The following is a 21,395-nucleotide window of genomic DNA, read 5'->3' on the forward strand; positions in this document are numbered from 1 at the left end:
CTACGATTGTTAAGAGTTAATGTTTTCTGTATGGTCATTCTAGGGGGGTCATTCCTTGTTGGTATTATTGGATAAGATCACAATATGCCGAAAGGGTTTACTGTTTTTTTGTCCATCGTATCCTGTGTATCCCCTATTATGGCTTCAGTGAAAGTGGAATTAAGTAAAAGTAGAATTAAGTAAAACCAAAAGAGAAACTTCAAAGACAGGGCAATGCTGGAAAATTACTTTTTCATCCACAAGTGCACTCGTATGAGATATTCAAAGAATTGACAGCAGTGACCATTAGACTGTTAAAATATCTGCCAAAATAGGCCAGTTACCAGCATGGGTCACGATATGAGCACTTGGCTGGTATTAATGTGACTCCGCTCTTCCTCTACATTATGCTCACAGGTGTGTCAGGCTGCTGGAGCGTGAAGCACAAGCATCAAGGCGCTCACACTTTACTTTTTAGACTTTTATCAGCCTTATTCCTCTATCTCCGCTCTGAGAAATACTACAGTGGAGGGGGAATAACTTTAATTACATGAGTGCTCACTTCAGGCGTGCACCTCAGATTTTTCTATTTTGTTGGTATAATCTTCTCTTCACTGATCTGTTAACAGTTCTCCTTACATATGAGCTGATCTATCATAATACACACATCCCGTGTGGACAATGGTTACATCATTTGAAACCCGATTACAGTTCAAGCAATCATCATTCTCAGCATGAGCTGCTCAATTTTGGAATTTAATGGGATGTTTCAGTCTGACTGGGGTAAAATTAAACAATGCTAGATGAGTTATTTTAACGAGGTCAGTTTTTTTTTTTTTCTTTTACATTAAGAGAAGTCATCATTAGATACATAAGGGCCAAACAATTTCTAAGTAAGCCAATGGGGATAAAATGAAACATCAGAATTATTGTCCAATTATAGCAAATTATACAGGCTGGGTGACAAAATATAACAGCTCTGAATAAAATCCAGAGAGGTGCGAGTGTAAGCAAAGCCAAATGTTTATTGTTTGATCAACGGAGGCGGCTGATCACTGAGCTGGAAGACATTACAGGCAATTTCAAATGTGGGACCACAAAGAGACAAAATCCTTGATCCTCCCTTCTGTTGGTTCCAAAAGACAAAGTGAAAGGATGAGCCACACCCAAAAACACAGGCACCATTGTTGCCTTTGTGTTATCCTCCAGAATAGGCTTGTACTGTAACAGCAGCAGCAAGCATTCACTGGTGTAATAATTTTTTCCAACTTAACACTATAATTTACTGGGTTGCATGCAAGCTGCCATTCATTGTGAACTGAGCCTCCCAATAACATCCTGGCACTGCCCATTGCAATTCAAGACTCAAAAGTCGACGGGAAGTTCACCACTATGTCCTCTGATGCATAAGAGCTACAACCTGGAGCGACACCCTGGTGACCGGTCACACTCGTTTAAGAGTCCCCTTCAGGAAATGGAGGCACAGCTGTTTTCTACTACACAAAAGTACTTCAAACAAAATGGAGGGAGACCTGATCGGCACAGTCTACAGCTTTCCATCCTGTACTGATACAACTTTAATGAGGCACCGCAACGTGGTTTAGAAAAACAATGCAGACACACGTCCCATGATAAATGAATCTTCTGTTACGTAAACAGATTTTAATTCCTGAATTCTCACACTGGAACCGTGTTTGAAAGGAAACTCACTGGCAAACCAAACTGGAGGAACAACTACAGCACCCAAAAACTGTTTCAATGTACATATGGCGACATGTGGGTGTTGTTTCAAGACAGAAAAAATATGGACCTGTCCTTCAATTTATCCTTTAATGCTAAAGATTCAGGCTGGTGAGAGTCAAGGCAGAAGAGAAACTTGCCTAAAATGTCAGCAACAAAGGTTTCTTCCATTATCAATTAAACTGATTACTTTTTCAACTAATCAATTAACTGTTTCGTTTACAAGACGTCAGAAAATAGGCAAAAATGTCCATCAAAATTTCACAGAGCCCAAGGTGACATCTTGAAATGTGTTCTTTACTGCACGAAACAGTCCATAACGTAAAGATAACAATGATATAAACACCTAGAAAAGCACGACATTTTTTTTTTGTTTGAGAGATGACTTGAAGAGTTAACTGAATACGTAACTGACCTAATTAACTGACTAAGTGTTTCAGCAGTAATTATATTGCATCTTTTATTTTTTTTTTTGGTTCATTAGATTCACTGGAGGAGGCTTGTTTTTGTAAATTCCTTTGAGGTGGAGAAGCTGGATTATAGTGTACCTGACTTGACTGTGGAGGAAAGAAGAAGAAAAAAAAAAAGAAAAGAAAAAAAAAAGTCTATTGACAAATGTCCATGTTTAGCAATCTGGTTACACAGCTCATTACACAGCTTTTATGAACCAAATTACACTTTGAGAGCTGCCTGCTGCTCTTTAACACAAAATACCAAGTGATGAATTAAGCTGGATGAACTAATGTCCTAATGAGCAACTGCATTCCTGCCATATTTTGAAAGGTTAAGTATCCTATTTTGAAAGGTTAAGTATCCTAATCAATGCGACTGACAACTGACGCTAATTATCTTGTACCTGTAACAAACAGTAGTAGGGAATTTATGACATAAAAATGGGTAGGAAGCTTTGATGGTGTACAGACCCAGAAATAACGCAGACTGAGAGGATGTACACCTTTTGGGAGAACAAAGTCTGATGACAGAGATGGATTTGAGATTAATGACTTCCCCGCTGACAAAGCTGTGCATTTCTAATACCTGCTGTGTCTCTCAACTATTATCACAAAAGGGATTAGATGTAATAAATATGCCACCAATACCAGCTGGTTCAAAGTGGGAAACTTGACAAGCTTCCAAGAATGAGTATGTGGGCAGAACACAACACCAGCTGACAAAAGTCTGCACTGAGAGCAGAAATGTGCCTTTTACGAGCGTTGTACTAAATGGTAAATTGTTTTTACATTGTAAATTATAGGGCTGCAACTCATGGTTGTTTTAATTACCGATTAACCTGCAGAATATTTTCTAAATTAATCAATTAACCATTTGGTATATAAAATGTCAGAAAATGGGCATCACAACATTCCAAAAACCCAAGGTGGTCTCTCAAAATTGGTTGATTAAAGTGGAAAATCCTCATACTGGAGAAGCTGGGGCCACAGAATATTTGGTATTTCTACTTTAAAATGAACAGTAGGGTATAATAAAAAGTAGTAATGATAGGCTGACAGAAATCATGGTTTCGAATCAATAGAAATATTTGGAAATAGTGTAATTTCAATATTAAGTTGCAAACTGATTCTTACATGGAGAGATATTTCAAACAGCTTCAAATACTGTGCACAATTAAAAACCCCATATACATGACAGAAAAACCCCCAAAAAAGAAATAATAGACAAATTAATAAATATGGGCTGACCCGCATGCCTTGAAGAGTTCAGTCACAATATAAAAACTGGTAACTGGTTTAAATGTTGTGGCTCATCGGTGTATAATCTAATTATTTCCATTCAAGTCAAATGCTTCTCAAGCACGCTGGCCAAGGAAAGTGGTCAAAGTTAACAGAGATCAGTGGAGAGCTCGGAGCGATGTGTTTGACCCCCCCCCACCCCACGACAGGAGAGAGTAACATAACACTAGCCTTAAGATATAAATCTGATTTTTCCAAAGGTCCTGTGAAAACTGGAGGGACAAAACAAAAAATGTGGGAGGGGAAGGAAAGAATGATGAGGGGGCCAGATAGAGCTGCACTTAAATTTTCGGGGTGGGAGTGGAAACACAATGAAAGCATTAAAAAGAGATACAGGGAATAAGGACTGGTTACTGGATGAGAAAGGGAACAGGAAGTGCCTGAACATATTAAGTCAAATGATGATTCCCACAGACAGGAAGATCCGCCTTGTGCAAAGGGATGATATCTTTTATCTCAGAGGAGGACCAGTGTGTGAGAGGATCAAACAGATAGGCCAAGTGTCACACCAGAGACGATCTGTCAACCAGTAAGGACACAACAGCTCTGTACTGAGCAGAAGTGGTTCTTCTGCTGTCTAATTGGCCAGTTAGCCATGGCTAACGCTGTCAAGTATGTTCAGAAGAAAGCAGGAGACCATTAGTACTGTGTAAGACCCAGTTGTCGTCTTCTTCATCGCAGTATTACCTGCTTCATCTCTCCCCCTCTCTCCCTCTGAAGTTATGGTAACAGCAGACAATGAATTCCCTTTATGACCAATAGGAAAATATTCAATCTGATGTGCTCCTTTAGTCTCACCAGTTTACGCCCCTCCCCGTCTCCTCTCTCCTTTCCGCGCCTGTTGTCTTGATGGGTGCTGTGAGACTCAAATTATATCCTTATCCCTGAGCCCTGTCCCCCAAGCACTTTAGCCCTAATGAGGCACAGACGGCCATTGTGTCGGCTTTGCCAGTCTAGTCCCGCGGCACGAGAGACAGCAGCTGAGCTCCAGGGGAGGCCTTAGATCAGATCCAGAAGCTTTGCACATCATTAGTGGCGCCGCTCATTCTTAGACAGAAGAGTTAAGAGTAAAAAAAAAACCAAAAGAACCCAAAAAGATCCATCTTACGATGTAGCGCAGCACAAACTATATTCCTCTGATGTTTGATGATTCTTTTTTTGATGAAGCAACAAGGGAGCAAATGAGTGACTCACTTGAGGGTTAACTGCCTTGCCTGAAAGTCAATTTCTATACAGGCATTCAAACATCTGTTCATAAAGAGAATTATTTCATACTACAGCTGATAGTTTTGTGAAAGCAGCACTGGCAAGATTCCCCCCCCCCCCCGGTAAAACCAGACTTGCCTTTCCCAAATCAAATGAAGAAATCACTCCAGGAGAGAAAAATGTCAATATGGTGTGACCACAAGGTTAGCGCTAGGGCTAACCACCTTGGAATAATGACACTGTCACTTCCTGTTCTTGCCATTCTAGCAACATTATGTGAATGCAGCATTATCCTGGTTTAGGGTATGCACACTTGGGGACGTTAACCCAGATGTGCACTTGCCAAACCAACCAGTTAGTCCTCGTTCTTTGGTGCCTCTTTTTGCCTATTCTGGTGTGCCAAGACATAATGGGCCGATTACTGCCCCCTGTGGCCAGAGAGCTGAAAACTCGCACTGTGACTTGGTGAGAACTGCAAGTTCCCCCCCCAGTGATCACAGCAGGCAACAACAAGCCCATCCCACACTCAAAAACAAACTTGTACAAGACACTGGTTTGGCAAATGCACCTGTGGTTAAATTCCCCACCTCCACACAGCTGCTTCCCTAAGTTTTACAATGGAAAGCATCCCATACTGGGCTACTTTGGCATTAACTTCCATGGCTAGAAATTGGTCTGACATGCATCCTCCTGTGAAAAACACTAAGCAAGGCAAAAACTAAGAAAAAAAAATGAAAAGGCTGGATACTAAACTAGCCCTAACCAAACCAAAATAAACCAACCTTTCCAAAATAGTCTGTCTGAATTTTAACCAAATTTGGGAAAAGGAGACTACAGTAGAATGAGGTCTAGATGTGACAAATAAAAAAGTTAAGGGATGTAGAAAAGTACAAACTGTCACCTGAGCAGCAGACACAAAGCTCAACTAAAACACATCCAGCTTGTGGTTCCTTTGATATAAAACATTGCACAACAGGTGTGCTAGAAAACATTAATATGCAGTAATGCTGTTTACAAATTCCCTTTTATCCCCTATATTATTGTCCCATGTTCATTCACGCAGCCATTCACTGACGCACAAAGTCACAATGAGCAGCCCAAAGTTATTAGTATAACAACAATAATAACCTGAATATGGTGGCGGTGGTGGGTGGTGGAGTCCCTGTGTACAAGCCAGCCACTAAGTAGGGTTACAGACATCATGAATTAACTAAATAACCAAAAGAGACTGTAAAAGGCACGTAATAAATAACCAGCCAAAAATCAGAAAAACAGCTGGGATAAACTCTCTTCCACTCAAAAGATTCAATCTGGCACATCGAAGAAAACAATGGATTATTGATTACTCATTTTAAATGAGTGACTGAAGTTAGTTAGGATAAAGGAGGACTTTGAGGAGTAAATTAAGAAGGCCAAAGACTTTCTCAAGTCCAGTATCTATAATAAAGTCCAAGTTGAGCAGCAGTGTTTATTTAAAGTCCCAAGGACGTAATTGGCCCCTCTCCATCCTCCTCCTCCTCCTCTTCCTCTTCATTGTCATCTCTGGGGCAAAAACCAATCTAGCCCTGACAGAAGACTCTACAACAAGATGATTAAAAACCCAACTCAGCCTGTGTTTCCCCTCTTGGCAAATCCACTGATTTTGTTGTCCTTTCCAAAGCCCATTAGAAGCCACCTTCTTGGCAGATAGCTGGCACTGACAGTTTTTTGTCAGTGTGACTGCTCTGTGCTTCAGAGTTGGTCACATAATATTTTTTATGTAAGTGACACTGCTCCAGTACTTTGTCACCACCTTGCCTGTTATTGTGCTACTGAGCAAGGCAGTTTAACTGTCAGAACTGTTTATGCACAGACCAGTAAAGGTGATGCTCTTGTATGACAGAAAAAAGCAAATTAATCATTGTTAAAGTAAAAATGAGTTGCATTAGAATAGGAAACTTCCTTATCTTCAAATGATTAACAAAAGGAAAGCTGGAGGGATTTAGAATATGTCATACCTAAATGAGAACTTCTGGCAATATGCGAAGAGAAAAATCTTTCCGGACCACCTTGAAGAGACAAATTTCCTATTAAAAATCCATTTCATGTCTTCGGGTGCCGCTGGCTAGAAAGCAGGACACTTAATCAGAAATTCGCTGCACACTCCACGCAGTGCATGACGAGAATAACAAACTGAGATCACACCGCAACACTGCAATCAGTAAATCTCACTGAAAAGACACACAAGCTCAAAACTCATTAAACCTATCTGATGTATCGCAAGTCATCCACAAATCAGAGCCCATTTTTCAGAATTCATAGGTTTTCATCATTACGAGACATTTTAGGATTAACAGAGCCCAAGAAATGGTGATTAAAAGCAGAATCAGTCAGTACCAATCAATACTTTTATGGAGTTTGCTTCAGTCCATTAACAACTGACTCTAGAAGGGCCAACATGCCGCTATATTGGCTTTAACACCATTTTTTTGTTGTCCATCAATCCGAGATATTGCCCAGATTTAATGAAGTCCCATTACTGTAGAATTTTAAACACTATTTTTTTTAAACTTCATTTCTAACCAAAATGTCTCTCATCATCATCACTTCTTTTATGCAATTTCAATTTCACGCAAAAGCCAAAGAGACATGGCTATTTTCTGGATAAATTAAAAAGCGGGGTGGTTCAGGCGAGGCACTAATAAGGTAGCACGCTTTTTAAAAAAAAAGCTTTGATCCATTTCTCAGCTCAGTAGAATAGTAATAGTAGATAGTAGAAGTAATATCAGACCAGCAGCATCAGAGCAGGGAGGAGGAGGAAATGAATAGCAGTTTCAACTTTCTTTAGTGGAGAGTCAACAAACTTCAAAAAAAGTGCAGGTATTCTATCAGGAGTCAGGAAAAAGATTCTTTACGATAAGACTTGTTGCAGTGTGGTACCACAGTTTCAGAAAAATACATTGATGCACAGTCCAAAAAAAGTTGATGAAGTGACAGCACTTTCAGTACTGTTTTACCTCACTCTTGTTATACGATTGGGTGAAGTTTTACTAACAGCCTATGATGCCCCGGTCGTTGGGCAGCAAAATCATTATGTATAATGACAAACACAGTGATGTTTAATTCAAATCTGTCTGCAAAAAAAAAAAAAAAAAAAAGCAAAAAAATCCTTGTTTCTCTAATGCAGTACACACACACAGACACAAACACACACACACACACACGATTGGCACTGATTGAATTACACTTGGGATAAATAAATTAGTCCCCCTCAATTAGACTCAAGCACAATATGTTCTGGTGAGACTAAACTCTAAATTGTTCTGGTGGGTGGGACTGGTTGCAGCAAGCCAAGTAATATGTAAAGCCAGGCTTAGCCCAACTAACTCAAGAAACATCAACTGCATGATATACATGTACACATACTGCCGACGCCTAGATTTAGCCTCAGTTTGCATTATACCATTTTTATCTTTAAATATGAAGAGAAAGTATTGGTCATATTCTCAAGATATTGTATAGATAGTCCTGCAGTAAATGACTGAAGGAATCAGGTATCACTGCTGTTCAAGATTCAAGTGGCTGCAGGGGACACGGGTCAAAGGACAAGAGCTTGAGGCAGCAGAGGAAGAGCTCAGTATCACTCTGTATTCAAATATAAGACCAAAACTTTCTAACAACAGTTCCAAGCATTTGCAGATGATGGCAGTCGATTACACACATCAGCAGCATCTTGGTCAGGGGCCAAATCTGTACTCCGCTAGTCTCACTCTTAGAGGAAATTAAAGTGCCGATATGTAAAATTCTGAAATTGAATGCAGTCATTAAATATTCACCAGCACACTGCACATTTGCACCCGTGAGAGAGACGGCAGACTACTGGAATACTAAAACTCCTTTCCCCATCTACATGAGCTTGTAGCGAGAGAGACACAAACCAAGAGAAAACAACAAATTCACCTGCAAATGTGACAGGAAAGAAGAAGCGCACCAACTGCATTTCTTATTCTGCATTGGACACGGTAATTGTGTTTGCACTGTGGCTCCATCAGTGGAGGCATTTTAGTATTCCACAGTCTACATCTCCACAGCTATACGATGACCAATCTGGCTGATTAGCTATATGAAGGTACTGTAATTAAAACCTAATAAGAAACAGGAGTCATGGTAGTAGTCCTCTCAGCCTTCACTAACAAGCCAGGAAAGCAAATTAACACCGAAGCCCACACCCTTGATGGACAACTCCCACTGACACAAACTCTCTGTACTGACTCTGAAAAGGAGCCTAATGAATGGGAGGAGAAACCAATCTGTCCCGCCAGAGACACAAAGAGCAATACCTGTATTGACAAATGTGGATGAGCAGTTATTTATTGCCAAGAAAAACCCATTAACAATAGACCCACCGTGTGCCATCAGCTTTCCAGCTGACTTTGTATGGCTTCTGTCCCAGGAAACAAAGATTTTGCCTATCCATGGACACAGGCTGAGCACCGGGAAAACCAGACCTGCAACAACAATGAAAAACACAATAGATGACATTCATTTATTTGATGACAAGTATGCCCTCTAGTATTTATCCACCTCATGCCTAGCCCTTACCAATACATGCAGCATTGGTAATCAGTTAAAGGATTACCCTAAAATACAAACTACTGTACAATCAGAGACCAGGGCCAGTAAGTATGAAGCTGCCTCAGACTAAAATTTTGATCAAAAGTGAGTCAGTTGGAGGTGAATTAGAAGTGATATGCATAAACACTCATGAGTGTTAGCACACTGTCTCAGAGCTCCAGGGTTAGTGACCAGCAGAGGCAGCAGGTACCCGTCTCAATACGCACACTCCTACCGCATGAGGAAGTTCATGGCAATGATGGATTCAGCATAAATACCATCTGATGTTCATGTTAGTGCGACTGTTCCTCTACACAGTAAGCACATCGCTAACAGAATGTGCAATTTGTAGTGTATTAGCCGCGCTGTAAAATACGGGGACTCTGTTAAGTCCGAAAGACGAAGGGACAACAAAACAAAACACAGACGGAATAAAACGAGGTGTGCGCGAAGCTGTCCTGACTGCGTCACCTCGGGAGGCCTGCCATTGGCGGACTCAGTGCCTGTGGGAGGGCATTTGGGGGAGACATAACTGTAGTCCTTATTTTACAACACCTAGGAGTCTGTGCACTTTACAATTACACTTAGAAGCTTTGAATAAAGAAGCAAAAAGTAGTCACACTTTTCACTAAGATTTTTAGCCGTGCTAGCACCATTGTTCTATGGATGGCGATGTAGGTCTGTCAGCTGGTCAGTCGGCCCATCCCTTTGGTCCAGACTGAAATATTAATAATGAAATACAACAACTATGGGGTGGATCAAGATTAAATTTTGTACAAATCACTAACATATACTAATAAAATCGAATATTGAATGAATGAAATATGTTCCAAAACATATCTTAAAGTGGAGAGGTGCTGTCAAATGCTTTTGTGACCCAGACTCATTGAACAGCCTGGCGGCGACGCGGAGATACTCCCTCCTAAAACCTGTTGAGCGAGCCTCGCCCTTCCGACCAATGAGAGAAGGCCAAAGTCAAAGGGGTGGGCTCTTACGGCTCGGGGGCCTCACTGGCAATCACACAGGTGCACAATGACTGGATGAGCTGACACAACACCTCTTTTTTCAATATTTTTGTTATATGGTGGGAGTCGGACGAGTGTGGATGTCTTGGGCAATGACAAGGTGCAAAAGGTACCACACAGTGGCATACAACTGCAAATTTTGTTCGTAGATACACCAGAAAATAGAAATTTTGTGCAAATATTGCATTCACAACTACATTGGGATCTCATTATATTAGACGATACAAGCACACATAAGTATAACAGAAAAATAACAACTATCTTAACAGCAGGTGGAGGAAATAGCAGCATGGGCTGTTCCCTCTCCTGTGAGAAGACACAGCAGGAGAGCTGACTCTCTGCAATTTCATTAAAGAAGCTGCAGCACCATATTTATCCAGAGCAGACTCTGGTGCCAGTCTGATAAAAAAAGGAAATTGTGATTTATGACAAATGAGTCACTCACAACACAGTACGGTAAACCCACATACTACGTGTGTACACACAGACACGCGCAGTTTCCCGGGGGGGGTATGAGGAGGGCAGAGAGATGCTGTTACCTGTCCCACTCGGCCATCTCCTGACACATTCTTTGGATCTCGCCTAGTTTGGGTTGTGTGGTGACCTGTGTGACGCCTCTCACCGTGATGCCTTCAAGGAATACTGCACCCTAGGAGGAAAACAGAAGCTTGAGCTCGGATTGAATTTAAACACTCATACCCGCCTACACATTCAAAAAAAAACAATTCTGAGTCCCGGTGATAACTTTCCGAACAGCTGCACCTTAGCTTAAGAATCCCTGTGTGCAGAGGCAACAGGTAGAAGTATCAGAAATCCATCTTTCCTTTTGACTTCTCCACTTTAAAAAAAGAAAAAGTAAAAAATAAAAAAAACATTCTCACTTTATGTCATGAATCCACCTGTTTGAATCGACCGTCTGCTTCAACTCCCAGGAAACTGGACTCCACTCTCCTCCCTACCTTTTTATCTCTATGCTCGCGTTTTTGGCTTATGCAGGAATCCACTCATATCTACTTTGCTGTAAACGATGGCGACATCCGGGGCACTCGGTCACCTCGTTTCGTCGTCCCAATTATTTCTCATTTGGCGTGACCTTTCCCTCTCATTTTGCCCAGATCAGCCCTGCTTACTGGTATAATATGATAATATATGCCATTTAGAAGAGAGACAGATGTGACTCAAGTACCATTAGTGCATATGTTTTAAGTACGAATGGCTGCAGTGAGAAGAGAAAGACCATGATCATGTTCATATAGATGTCATTCTCCACCTATCAATCCAGAAGGGGTTATGTGCATTAGACAGCAGTGTTACTGTTTACCCTCATTCATCTGCTTTAAACTCAGGGACAATTCAAGCCATTACACATTTCCTTCAGGGTCCTCCAAGTCAAATTCAAGACTTTTTAAAACCACATAAAATGCAATTTAACACCTGTTTTATGATCATATACCGGCCAAAGTATAATACAAAAAAAACAAAAAAAACAATGGGGATAATATGAGTTAGAACTATTAATTACCATATCACTTTTTCAGGACTTCCCAGGAGCATATAACAATAATTCCCAATGACATAATTAATTTAGTTAATGTGGCCTGGATGCTGATAAGCAGCATAAAAGCTGAATTAACCACTGGCAAGTGATTATTTCAGTTCATTACAGTCTTACAGTCTCCACACTTGCCCACAATGAGCTGATGAGCTTCCTAGCCTTCCCAACCTGGGAGTCAACCTCTCTCCAAAAGGGCCACAAGATAAATCTGAGCGGTTGTGAGACGATTAATGGGCTAGAGAAGAAGAAAAAACAAAGCTCTGCTACACAAATGTATTTTCATTTTTTGGGCTTTTCTCTAATCTTTGACTCTGTTGTGAAATTTTGGATAATTAGCAGTAGTGACAGTTATCTAGATGAAACCAGGGCCCAATGAGGTCATTCTTTAGCTGAACTTTTCAGTCATTTTTCAAGTTAAGGCGTCAATCATTTGCTGTTTCCAGCTCCTCAAATGTAAGAATGTTGTTGTCTTTCATTGTCATATAAGATAGTAAATCAAATATCTCTGGGCTTTGGACTGTTGGGGCAGACAACACAAGACATTTCAACACGTCATGTCCCCTTTGGCTCTGAGAAACTGTGACAGGCTTTTTCCCCCCAAATGTTAAGATCATATCACAACATGATTTCACTGAAAGTTGATACATGATCATTCTGACTAAGGGCCCGGTGAGAGTATTGTATATTTATGCTTCTACAAAACATATTACAGCAGAGTGCACACAAATCCACGAGAGGCGGAAATCTGATTCCTTTGACTGCTCCTCCACATCCTATATCTCTGACCCGGAGGCATGGGAACACTTTTCCAACACATACTCCACTCCTCAGAAGCCAATCATTGATTAGTCTAAGTATGTACCATCCAAAATAGCAGACCAGCATTTCTACTTTTCACAACAGAACTCAACAGTGTTTCCTCCAAGCAGACTTTATGACATTTCTCCTCATAACAGCCAGCTGGCTGCCAACCAGTCTGACCGTGAGGCAGACCACTCAACCAAGAGACGGTTTAGCTTAATGAGAGTGAAGTGAAGCAGTCTGCAAGAGCTACTGCTCTCTCCTCTGGCTTCTTCCCCCTAGACCCGTCTGCTGCATCACATTCTCAGCTATTATATTTGCCTTTATTCAGGTTTTTCAGTAGGTTCTGTGTGCAATTGCAGTGATAAATAAATACTCTACAGTTTGTATTTGTAAATGTTATTTGCACAAATCTATGTTTTGGTTTACTTTTGTTGCTTTAGTCTTTCCATAACCTCTACTCCGACTGCTGGAAATGTTGGCGGTACCATTTTAATTTAAGCTTCTTGTAACTACTCAAAATTATTTGGATGAGAGCATCAGATGAATGCAAACAGAAGAAAACCTAATTATAGGCAACTGGAGATGATTCAACACTTCTAATTTCACTAAACTGCACTGATTGAAGCTTTACATAAAGACAGCGATACGGCTTTTATCTAATCAAAATTCAACCTTTAACGGCAGGTGAGGAGATGTAAAAGCTTAATTTTCTCTAAATCTGAAGATTAGGCATATATATATATATATATATATATTAGTTGAACATGAGAGTCTCATCACTTAGAAGGGAAGCATCCCCAGAGACCCTGCGTCACCCTGCAAGAGATCCACGTCGTGCAGAGAGGGACCTATGGATTTTTATACTTAATAGTCCATCTCCTGGAGCTCCCCGGGAGTCTTACCAGTTTTAGCTTCTCCTTCTTTCGCTTGCCGGGCGCGGACCCAGAGGAGCTGGGGCCCGACTCCTGGCTGACCGCGTTGCCATCATCGTCCACTTCCCCGTCGTCGTCGTCGAAGCACCACTCGGGCAGTGCGGGGGCAGGGGGTGTTTCCTCCTCGTCTCCATAGCGACGGAAAAGCTCTTTGAGGTAGTCTCCCTTGTAGATCCCCGGGGCCCGGGCCTGGGCGAAAGCAGCGACAGCTGCCTCAACGCTGATAAGAAACAGAAAACATGGACGGGGCATTTTTTTAAAAAAGGTCTGCTCTTTCGTTTTTTAGTATAGTTTCAGAATACTTATAAGTTGACCAAAACTTGATAAAAAGGGGGATTAATGATATGTAGGGCTGCAACAGACAATTATTTCATTAATATGATATGAATAAAGAGCTTGATTTTAAAAAAAAAAAAAAAAAAAAAAAAAAAAGACATTATTAAAATTAACCATACTATTTCATTACAAAAGGGAAACAGTACCGTTTAACATCGTTTAACCGTTGGTTTATATGGAAAACCATATAAAAAACATGGGAAAATTATTCCTCGGTCTATGAGAAGCTTTCCTTTAGAGGACTTCAGGGATCAATTTTAAGACCCTTCATTTTGCTTATTTATGTAAATGAAGTTGACTTGAACAAAAGCATTTCAATCTTCTTTATCGATATTTGCCGGGTAATGACTGGCAACAATTTCATTACATCGTAAGACTAATTTCTCCTATTATATTCTCCTGTAACATGTAACATTATTGTAATATGTATCCCTACATGTTATACTTGCTTTTACATGTTACGTTCAATATAATATAAGACAACAACTAACAACCATTTTCATTATTGATTCATCTGCCAAGTATTTTCATGATCAATCATTTTGGTCTATAAAATGTCATAAAATAGTGAAAGATGCCCGTTATAATTTCCACAGCCCAAAAAGATGGCATCAAATGTCCTATTATTATTCGACCAACAGTCCAAAAGGTTTTCAGTTTACTATCATGTATATCAAAGAAAAGTATCAAAACGTCAAAATTGAGAAACTGGCTCAGGCAAATGTTTGGTATTTTATCTTGAAAATGAGTAAAACAATGATTCGCTTAGCAAAGCACTTGCCAGTTAATTTTCTGTCAATCAAATAATAGATTAATCAACTAATCATTGCAGCTCTAAATATATTCATGCATTATACAGGTATGTTGGTGATTTTCTGCATCTCCAGTTTAAGGCTTTTATCATTATGATAACTAGTTCTAACTGTGGCTATAACTCAATTAATCCATCAGTCAACTGACAAAAATATTAATCAACGACTATTTTGATGCTCGATTAATAATTTAAGTCATTTTTAAAGAAAAATTAGAAATACTTGGTTTCGGATTGAAATGTGAGAACTGGCCACTTTTCCTTATCTGGCTACAACAAATTATCATTTTCAATATAGATTATTCTAGCAATTATCTTCCAATTACTCATATAGTGTACAAAATGTGAAAATAGTGAGAAGTCCCCATCACAATTTCCCACAGCCCGACACAAAGTGATCAAACGTCTTGATTTGTACAAAAACAATAGTCCAAAACCTGAAAACATTTCATTTATAGTGATATAAAACAGAGAAAAGCAGCAATCCTTACACTGGGGAAGCTGAAAAGACATTTGGTATTTTTGGTTGAAAAACAGTGCCCAATTGTCTTTCTGACAATTGAGTAATCCAATAATCAACTTACTGTCTCAGTTCAAAATTGAATAGTTTAGGACAAGAAGGCATTACCCTAGGCAGCAGGGAACTGGGAGGGCCATTTTTCACTGTTTGACATTTTATAGACCAAACAATTAATCGATGAAATATTCTGCAAACGAATCCATACTGAAAATACTTGTTTGTTGCAGCCCTAATCATAGCTGACTTTATGTTTAAGGCAGATATTTTTTCGCTGACTTTTTTTATTTTTGGTATATTTTAAGACAAAAACCAGTAACCAGTTTTGATCATTTGATAGTTGAATTATCTTCTTAACACATGATATTTGGGATGAGGGCTGTAAATGCTCTAAGGTTTTTCATTAAAAGCAGGAAGTAGTGGGTGGTGGGAGGATTTTATCCAGCCTACTTGTCTAGAGCTTCCAGGGATTATGCTTTTGCAGACTGCTGCTCCACCTCTGACTAAAGACAGATCCCTGCCCACCCCACTTCTGCTCAGCTGTTGTAAATTATTAAAACATCGCCGTTACGGGGTGACGAACTCAGTCACTGCTAACCAACCAGCGTCTTTGTGAAGCTTTGCGGGTTTTTTTTTTTGGGGGGGGGCATGTTGTACGGTATGTGTTATCATGCAAAATGATTGTGTAGAGGGTCATTCTCCCAGCAGCATGAGCGATCGAAGGTCGGCCTTACCTCCAGTCCATCTTCTCCACCAGGTACGCACATATCAGAAAGCCTGTCCGGTTAAAGCCATGCGTGCAGTGAACACCTTCAGGAGAAAGAAAAGCAGCAGCGCAGGGATCAAAACCTCAGAATCCCACTTTAAGTTTATATATATATTAAATCTTAGGCATTTAGAAAACAGTCTTAGGAGTGCACTGAAAGAATATGTTGAAAGTCGTATCAGCAATTTATAAATACGGAACGCCTTCACACAATCAGTTTAATGCAGCACAACATAAGCAATTATTTCTATAGCTTTCTGCTTTAGCACAATTTTATACAATGATTTCCCCTCTCAAATCAATAACATCAGTCCTCTCTGGTATGCACTAAGTCCATATTTTTAGCGAGGACATCAAATTACGCACTCAAAAAGACTCACAGGCAGATCCCCCTGTCGTTTGAGGCTGGTCCTGGCTTTATACCCACATCAAAATTTAGTCCGATACCAGCCGTTGTACACACAGAGGGGACCCAGAGATTATAAAACATTCAAAAGGTAAAGAGTGGATGAAACGAGCACATGAAAAACAAAAAACAGAGAGAAAAGGTGCTCTTTATTTTGAAGTCAATTGGACTTGTCTGTAAATCAGAAACAGAATCAAAACAATATGATTGTCATATTTCCCCTACATAGGTAGTTTGCCTGGCAACGCCAACGTTAACGTTAATGAAGATAAAATGAACCAATGTCAGAGGACGGGGGATCGCATTTACCAGCCCAACTGTCTAATTTGGACATGTGGACCGCAGAGACAATAAAGCCTCATCACCAGCTGGCTAAAAAGAGGACCTTACTGAGACGACATCCACACATTCTGCTCTGATGTTTGAGCATGTTTGATTTCGAGGCCAGGCAGCAGTTGATAAATACGAGTTAATCTGGTCATTATGGGATGCTAGAGTGAGGTATAAGAGAGCACCCTGCTGTCACTGGTGTGAAAGTGCGACTTCAATATCCACGTCCAGGCTGCCTTTAGGCTCAGCGCCACAGCAGAGTATTTTTCCAAACTTTTTTTTTTTAAATACATTGGAACAAAAAGTGACAGTAAGACACAACAAGACAAATGAGGATAAAATATCCGTAAGCCCTTAAATGAGGTAGCACATGAATAATTGTTGAGTGAGATTCAGTAACATCTCATTTTTATACATAAACTGCAAACTGAGTGCGTGTATTGTTAGGTACACTTGGCTAAAAGTAATGCAGTCTAACACAACAGTCCTCCAATAAATCCTCCCTCCATGAAGGTGATAAAGCTCAGTTTTTTCTTTAAACTGTTTTGGAGAGGTGTTGATTCAGCTGTGTGACCATTTAAGAGGCTGCAGTTTGCGCTGCGGTTGAGCTAAATTGCATTATACTGACAGAGTTTTCTATCATTTTTGTCCACCCCATTTAAATCAGTGAGGCCAAATAACAGACACACCTCTGAGTGATCATACTCACTGGCTGACACATACACTGATACCGATATATCTGCAATAAGCTAAAAGGTCTCCCATCTGCGTTGGAAACTATTGCACATGCATTAAAAAACGACAACATTGAGCAAACAGCGTAACTCCATTCATATTAACTTCAATTTGTGAGAAATGCAGAATAAAAATGTCATTTTTAAAAAAAATACGTACTGAAAAATATTGATAAGCTGAGAAGTGCGCACACCTAGCCACACAATAGCCATGTACTTAAAAACTACAATACAGTTGGAGCAACAGTGAAAAAAACAAAATCTGCCCACGTGTAGACATCTACACAGTTTTAACTTTTAAACCAAACTTACTGAGCCAGGTTTCAGCCTTGGTGCCTATTGATGCCCTTTCACCTAGAAAATCACCTACATAGCGTTCAGCAGGAGAGAGGTGTTGTTTCTCATGGGAAACTCCCACATACTTATAAAACCAAAACACGGCGATTTTGCACAAGACTGTTGTCTTAAGGGTGTTTGTTTGACAGCCATGCACATGTGGAAAAGTGCAAATACGGCGCCGGTCTTTGACAGTGACATGCGGGCAAACCTTGAGGGGGCCGTTTCACCTCCAGCTGCAACAACAGAGCGGGTATGTGACCGTCAGCAGAAGACTGGTTGTGCTGGGAAGCTGTCTGATGTTTAAGAGTATAAGTGGAAGAACTAAAAAAATACTTAGTGGGAAAAAATTTTAACATTAAAAAAAATAAAAAAATAAAAAACTCACTTCCATCTGCTTTCAATTCCATTTTGGAGTAAGGCTGCTCTCTGCTGGACACATACGGTAATGCTACTAATAGGCCAGTATAGCCCTGCACTCTGTGGACAAACGTTACAAGATAAATGTCCTGTAGTATCACAAAATAAGCGCAATTTGCATCATTTGAAACAAATTAGGAAAAAACAGAATGCCGTCAGATTTTACAGCCCACAGAGCCATTTATATTATCACAGGAATAATGCCAATAAAGACAGAGATTACTTGCAAATCTCAAAGCCTGTCTTACTGAACCTGAGCAACTTTTTTTAAAGAAATTACCACAAACGAACTCCTTTTGAAGAAATAAAATATAAACCTGAGACGGGGCAAGCCAACATTCATAATACTATCTTGATATAAGAATCTTCTGCCATTACTTGTGCTGTGTTCTGTGTCACTTTTAAGTTATTATGCATTCAGTAATTTAATCACTGCGTAAAGGACAGGCTGAACAAAGTTTTAAAAATAAATATAGCCGCCAGAAACTGTAGGAAACTATATAGCAGCAACAACAAACCTATTATTGAGACTCCGTATGGTCACTGTGAACTCAACTACAGAGTAAGCGAGCACACTAATAGGAATATCATGGTCACACAATAGTAAGTCCTTAAGCATACTCAGACATGTACAAGGAACACCCCCCCACAGGACACAATATAACATCAGTCTTTACTGCACAATAAGAGAGCCAATGTAATGTAGTCAGAAATAAAGCAGAAGTGCTCCAGGTGCTCCCACTTAAGATTCAAGATTTTTGAGATGTTGTTGAGGCATTAAGATTCCTACCGAGCGTGAGAACTGGAAACTGGAATGTGGAGTGAAAACTCTGGGGCGGTAAAACTTTACAACAAAATCTAATTGAGTACATTGCAGAGGGCAAGCTCATCCAACAGTCTGAGGAAAATGATACACCCTGCCAACTCATTTACTGCGCCAGCTGTTTTTATATTCCTTGAAAGTCTACCCTCATACGGTCAATCTTCATATTCATCTGCAAGCAGAGGTGATACACATAGCACTTCATGGATTTCAGTCACTTTGATATAATCTTTAGGAGTTAAAGACAGAGACAGGCAGAGGGGCTTCTCTTCTTCTGAATGTTTAACTTTTGACATTAAACTATATGGGACACTGATCCAGTTCTTTCCTCCCACTGAACAATGCTGATTTTAGCAATTAAAAAGGTCTACTATTATATACTATTAAACTAAATATTTCTGAATCTTTACAACTAAATCTACTGTTAATTAAAGATTAAAAGAACTTAAAAATGTTTAAAGGAAATTAGAAAAGTTCCTCTTTCATTTCTGAAGTCTTGCTCACATCCCTTATATGGAAAAAATAAAACCATAACCAAAAAAAAAAAAAAAAGAAAAAGAAAAAACAAACAACAATCCGATCCAGTATAAGTTTTCATTAGCAGGGGGAACTGATCATCATTTCATCCTTTCCAAATATTCAAAAACTGCCAGTGATATAAACAAGGGTAAAATAAAAAAAAAGAAAAGAAAAAAACAAAAACAAAACTGAATTTACTATTTACTATTAAATCTGTGAAAGGAGATGTTCCTATGAAAGTACAAATAGACAAAGACGGGAACTGAAATGAAGCAAACACGAACGATCTGCAACAAGTAAAGTCCCTAATCAGTCACTGATTTGACCCGAGCGTTAGGCTATGGTTTTCTTACCTATCAGTTCTGTGGGATTGTTGTCCATGAAGTGTTCGCAGAAATTGATGAACATCGCGGTTGTCTCTTTTGAAGGGCATTCACCATGGCTAAAACAAACAGAATGACACCCAACTTAGCACAGTACCACTGAGTGAACAACTACTTACAATGAGTTTATCTCGTGACTACTGCTCTTACCCTTTACACTGAAGCTTCACATATTTTATGCCTTCTTTTTCAATGTCGTGGCGGTCATAAAAGCGTGTAGTATTCGTCAAATCCAAGAGCAAACCCATTTTCACCTGGAGAAACACACACACACACAAAAAGAAGGACAAGGTGTGCCATGGGCTTTTCAATTGCAAGACGTTATGCAGAACTTCAGTTATAATGGAGTTACTTACTTTGAGACTTTTTAAGTAGTTGGACAGCATGCTCGGGTGAAACCTGTTCTCCTCTGCAACTTGGTCATCATATCTGGGACCCAGCATCGTTTTCATCGGCAGGAATTTGCCTACGAGGGGAAAATACAAGCGATGAACCAGTTCCCCTCAAGTATAAAGCCCCCTGTACCCTGAGGAGGGACCCTCGCAAGTGATTGAATTTATTGGCTCCCTCACCCAAAGCTGCAGTTCCCTGCTCTGCCGTGATACTACAGTTGTGATCAGTAGAAGCACAAATCAAGGTGGACGTGGGTGCTGTGGTTGTGTTAAATCAAGTAGGAAATAGCACATAATTCTAACTCAGTTAATATCCAATAAAACACCGGGCCCATCTATACTATAGACAGTTTCTTAGGAGTAATACGGCTGTGCCTTGAAATTTTACACCTGTCCAGACTAATGCACTGGTGTAAGGCAAGCGTGGAGTGCAGATGGGTCTGGCAGTGCGGTATCCAAGTAAACATGTTACAGAGACACGGGCTTTAATGGATAACGGCCATCATGCACACCATGTTACCGGCCCCGGTTTGTTTTGACACGTGACGCTTCGACAAACGAAGCTAGCCAACCCAGTAACACTTTCCTAAAGCACTTTTTTTCCCCCCCGTTGGGAAATAAATGAACAAAACCTAGCCCACAATCTCCGTTTCGTTTCAAAATTAAATCAAAAAGTTACTTGCTAGCAAATACGACGCTTGTCTGCGAAGAGTTGAGCTTTGACAGACCGCTAGCCACAAGTGCCAAGTCGGCTAACCAAAGCGCGCCCGAACACAGTCTCATACCAAACTCCATTTATAAATATTGCAAGTTAAGTTTGCCTCGCTACACATGGCAAACGTACACGCTGGTTTCAAAAGTTTGCGCTTAATAGATGCACTGGTGTCATTCAATTAAGCCGGCAACCCAATTCACACCAACCACCGCTTCATTTATTAATTTGGACACCTTTGCTAACATTGCCATATTGTGATGCTAGCCTAGCAATTTTTGTGCCACTGAACATGAACCAAAATAGCTGCACGATGTTTGTAATA

General features: G+C 40.0%; 1 protein-coding gene across 3 annotated transcripts in view; it reads right to left on the reverse strand.

The window, feature by feature from the left end:
* Positions 1-21,395, reverse strand: part of rngtt (RNA guanylyltransferase and 5'-phosphatase) — an 86,615-nt gene that overhangs the window by 64,616 nt on the left and 604 nt on the right. Inside the window, exons 1-8 of one of the 3 annotated variants that reach the window (XM_040125872.1) lie at positions 21,042-21,295; positions 20,323-20,432; positions 20,117-20,220; positions 19,937-20,025; positions 15,984-16,059; positions 13,556-13,805; positions 10,834-10,943; positions 9,062-9,163 (exon numbers count right to left, since the gene is read on the reverse strand). In XM_040125872.1, coding sequence (XP_039981806.1) covers positions 9,062-9,163; positions 10,834-10,943; positions 13,556-13,805; positions 15,984-16,059; positions 19,937-20,025; positions 20,117-20,220; positions 20,323-20,432; positions 21,042-21,153 — 953 coding nt within the window. In that variant the 5' untranslated portion in view covers positions 21,154-21,295. Of the gene's footprint in view, positions 1-9,061; positions 9,164-10,833; positions 10,944-13,555; positions 13,806-15,983; positions 16,060-19,936; positions 20,026-20,116; positions 20,221-20,322; positions 20,433-20,538; positions 20,971-21,041; positions 21,296-21,395 lie in introns of those variants that run through there. The other 2 variants (XM_040125874.1, XM_040125873.1) reach the window with 2 other exon arrangements.

The sequence above is a fragment of the Xiphias gladius genome, chromosome 4, assembly GCF_016859285.1.
Source record: "Xiphias gladius isolate SHS-SW01 ecotype Sanya breed wild chromosome 4, ASM1685928v1, whole genome shotgun sequence".
Taxonomy (NCBI): Eukaryota; Metazoa; Chordata; class Actinopteri; order Istiophoriformes; family Xiphiidae; genus Xiphias; species Xiphias gladius.